The sequence below is a fragment of the Impatiens glandulifera genome, chromosome 1, assembly GCF_907164915.1.
Source record: "Impatiens glandulifera chromosome 1, dImpGla2.1, whole genome shotgun sequence".
NCBI classification, from domain to species: domain Eukaryota; kingdom Viridiplantae; phylum Streptophyta; class Magnoliopsida; order Ericales; family Balsaminaceae; genus Impatiens; species Impatiens glandulifera.
Window position 1 is genome coordinate 345684 of NC_061862.1, and position 3883 is coordinate 349566.

A 3883-nucleotide genomic window follows, 5' to 3' on the forward strand; every position below is an offset into this window, starting at 1 on the left:
TCGAGATAGATAGATTGAAAGATAGATAGAGAGATATATACCATTAACTGTTTCTTTTCTGATTCCTCGAGGTTGATCGCCTTCATTCCCATATTGAGACAGCGAAAGAATCAAATCGAGCGGATGAGAAAAATTGAAAATTAGAAGAGATCTCTACTCAGGGGAAATTTGACGAAATAACCCTGATAACATGGTTATTCCCAAAAATAACAGGGGGGAGTAAATTTTACAAAATTGACCTTTTACACCTGGCAAAAGACCAATATACCCCCTTTCAAAAACCTATTCTTTCCCTCTGTTTTCCCTCCCACGCCTCATTTCATTTCTCTTCTTTGTCCCCCCAACCGTTGGTATCCTTCTTTCTCTCTTCTTCTTCCCCAACAAACCAAGCCGATCAAAGAACCAACGAAGCAATTACCCAATTGATCAACTCCCCGAGGCAATGCCGTAACGTCGTCTTCATCATTTCAGGTAGGTTTTTCCCGTTTTTCCATCGCTTTCCTCTTACATGCATGCTAAATGAAAGAAATGGTTTTAGGGTTTTAGCGTTTTAGAGTTTAGGTTTAGGGTGGAAGAATTGTTTTTTTGAATGGTGAATGGTTTAAAGGGTTTTACGATGGAATATGTATATTAAATCTACGAAGATGTATTTGCGTCTACGAAGATGCATTTGCGTCTACGAAGATGCATTTGCGTCTACGAAGATGCATTTTTCGTCTATAAAGATGCATTTTTCGTCTACGATGATGCATTTTTCGTATGCGAAAATGAAATTTCAATTGAGCAAATGCATTTTTCGTCTACGCAATTGAAATTTCATTTTCGCATACGAAAAATGCATCTTCACAGATGAAAGATGCATCTTCGCAGACAAAAAATGTCTTATTTGCTTTCTTAAGTGGTATTTGCTTTCTTAAGTGTTTTTTTAGTAGTCTAACATAGGGTTATGCAAATTTTAGTCTAACATGTTTCTTTGTAGATGGCACAAATCAAAACCAAATCCGTTATTGAGAAATTTTCTGGCTGTGTTTCATGGAAATCCGCCTATACCTGCTTGTCAAAGACAAAGGAGAAGTTTAATAACCTTGGTCGTATGGATAGGGCTTTCCAGACTCAATTTCAGCATATATTGACAGCCCCAACTATAATTTTCTCAGGAATAATAATCCATCAAATTCTAATGAGGAAAAGCAACTCCAATTCACAGGGGATAAGTTTCCTAGTCAATGGTTAGGAGTTTTGATGTCGTGGTGACAGGCCTCAACTTTGGAAGATTTCCTATGGTCGAAAATAGGCACATTGAAGAATGTCCACCCATAGTCCATAAATATTTTTTGGGGGGAAAACGATTGTTAGAGTGAATGAGGTTCAAACAAGTTTCTTCTAATGCTCTAATAAGGAGGATGCATGGAAGATGGGACTCATAAAACTGATTTATCAATATCTTTTCAGATCTGATAATTATGGGGGGAAATTTGAAAATCTTCAACATGGTGGAGAACATGGAGATGAGCTTCAATTTCCATGGGGAAATGTGTCATTCAGTTCAACCCTAAAAGGTATTGACAAAGACATGAAACATCTCTGGGAGGTATACCTAGCCAAGAGGGAAACCTGCAAGGGGAGTTGTGATGTCACTTATACTATTAATGAGTTCGCACTAGCCTTCTAAGTTTGGACCTATGAGGTTATCAAGATAGGGCCGAGGAAGAGCCTATATGTCCAAGGATATTTCTTTATACAGCCTTCAAGAGCAACACCAACACTATCCATTAGGTATCCACTGCCCTCCTGAAGTGCAATGTGTTTACCAAGATTGATGAGTCTAAGGAGGAGAAGAGGAAGTACCATGGGGAAGACTTTGAAGATATGGGAGACTACATTTATGATGAATTATTTAACTGGATGGTAAGAACATAAGGATTGAATATGGCAGTACTCCCAAAGATGAAATGACTCTCAAACCGGCGCCCAAAAGGAGAAGACTACTTAAAATCACACTAGCCAATAGGACCGATAGGTCATTTAGTGATGAATCTAGCCAAGACACCTCTCGGTCTACTATTGATTAATCTAACCAAGACAACACCTCTCGGTCTACTCGGCATGTCCCTTCTGCGATGACTCCTCAAACTAACCAAGACAATTCTCTATCTAGCCAAGACAATCGAGTGACTCAAGCCCAGACTAATGTCAAGTTTGTTGAGCTGATAAAGGATCTAAAGGAGATGACAAATTATGTAAATGAGCTTAAAACTGAAATGAAGCTCATAAAAGAGGATCAACGTGTTATGTTCAACAAAATAATCAAATTATTGGGGGAATAAAACAACAATAGAATGTTGATTCAGATTTAGTGAAGAAGGAGTTGGAGTTGAAGAGGCTTGATGAGTTGAAGAAGAAGTAAGATGATGAATTGGAGAAGAATAGGCTTTTGGAGTTGAAGAAGAAAGAAGATGATGATGAGTTGAATGAGTTAGAGAAGAACAAAGAAGATGTTGACGGATTGGAGAACAAAGATGATGTTGGGTTGAATGACATGGAGAACAAAGAAGATGTTGATGGGTTGAAGAAGAAAGATGTTGTTGATGGGTTGAATGGGTTGGAGAACAAAGAAGATCATGATGGGTTGGAGAAGAAAAATGTTGTTGATGAGTTGAATGAGTTGGAGAACAATGATGATGATGAGTTGGAGAACAATGATGATGATGAGTTGGAGAACAAAGAAGATGTTGATGGATTTGAGAACAAAGAAGATGACGATGAGTTGAAGCGGAAAAAGTTGCTTGAGTTGAAGTGGTTGGAGGTATTTGAGGAAGAATAGTTGGAAAAGAAGCAGACTGAGTTGAAGATGGACGATAAGGAAGATTTGGCCACAAATAAGAAGAAGGAGTTCCTCACGAAGAAGGAGTTGGCCATGAAGAGGAAGGTGGAGTTGGAGAAGAAGAAGGAGTTGGCCAAGAATAGGAAGGAGGAGTTGGCCAATAAGAGGAATGTGGAGTTGGAGAAGAAGAAGGATGGTGATCAGGAGTTGGCGAAGAAGAAGAATGATGATTTATTAGAATGACTCCAACAAAATTTTCGGGAAAGAAATTTCGGAGAAAGAGTAAGAAGTCCACCCTATTGGGGAACTACATAGACCCTAGTGGAAAAATGTTTATACTCAAAGATTCGGTAACGGTCAATCCTCTTTTAGATTATTACATTGAACATATGGATGAGTTGAACAATTAGATGAAGTTGGAGGAGGTGAAGGATGAAGACTTGAAAGATCTGGTTACTTGCCTAGCTGATAAAAAATTGTTTGGCAAATTGATGAAGCCTCATAATTGGCTAAATGATGATGTAAGTTTTGTTTAGTAACATATATTTTTCGTTTGCGAAAATGCATTTTCGTAGGCACAAAATACAATTTGTGACTGCGAAAATGCATCTTCGCAGACGAAAATTGCATTTTGCGCCTGCGAATATGCGTTTGCATCTACGAAAATTACAATTCTGAGTTGGATGCCTGTTGTCAGTATGTATAATGTGCTTAATTCATTTTTTCCATTGCATAGGATATAAATGTAACATGTTTCCTTCTTAGAAAAAGGGTTGCCCAATTCCACAAGATTTATCATCCGATGAATTTCACAATATGTTACTGTCATATCGCTCCGAAGTTTGAGTCTCATTATGCACAGTTCACCGTAGATCCAGAAAATTACAAGTTCGACATTACCTTCATGGAATATTTAATGGGTGATGTTGATAGATTCCTGACTTCTTGGAATAGCGTAGATATCATATATATCCCTATTAACCTGAAGCTGAAACACTAGGTCCTATGCTAGGTGCATCTACAAGGTTGGTGCATCAATATATATGACTGCGAATAGGG

At 38.1% G+C, this 3883-nt stretch overlaps 1 protein-coding gene across 1 annotated transcript; it reads left to right on the forward strand.

Moving 5' to 3' along the window:
• Nucleotides 1-1361: 1361 nt before the first annotated feature.
• On the forward strand, nt 1362-2824 carry LOC124920812 (uncharacterized protein DDB_G0290685-like). Its single transcript, XM_047461374.1, has 4 exons — nt 1362-1366; nt 1453-1591; nt 1777-1908; nt 2426-2824. The coding sequence occupies exons 1-4, from the start codon at nt 1362-1364 to the stop codon at nt 2822-2824; spliced, it is 675 nt and encodes a 224-aa protein (XP_047317330.1).
• The last annotated feature ends 1059 nt before the right edge of the window (nt 2825-3883 follow it).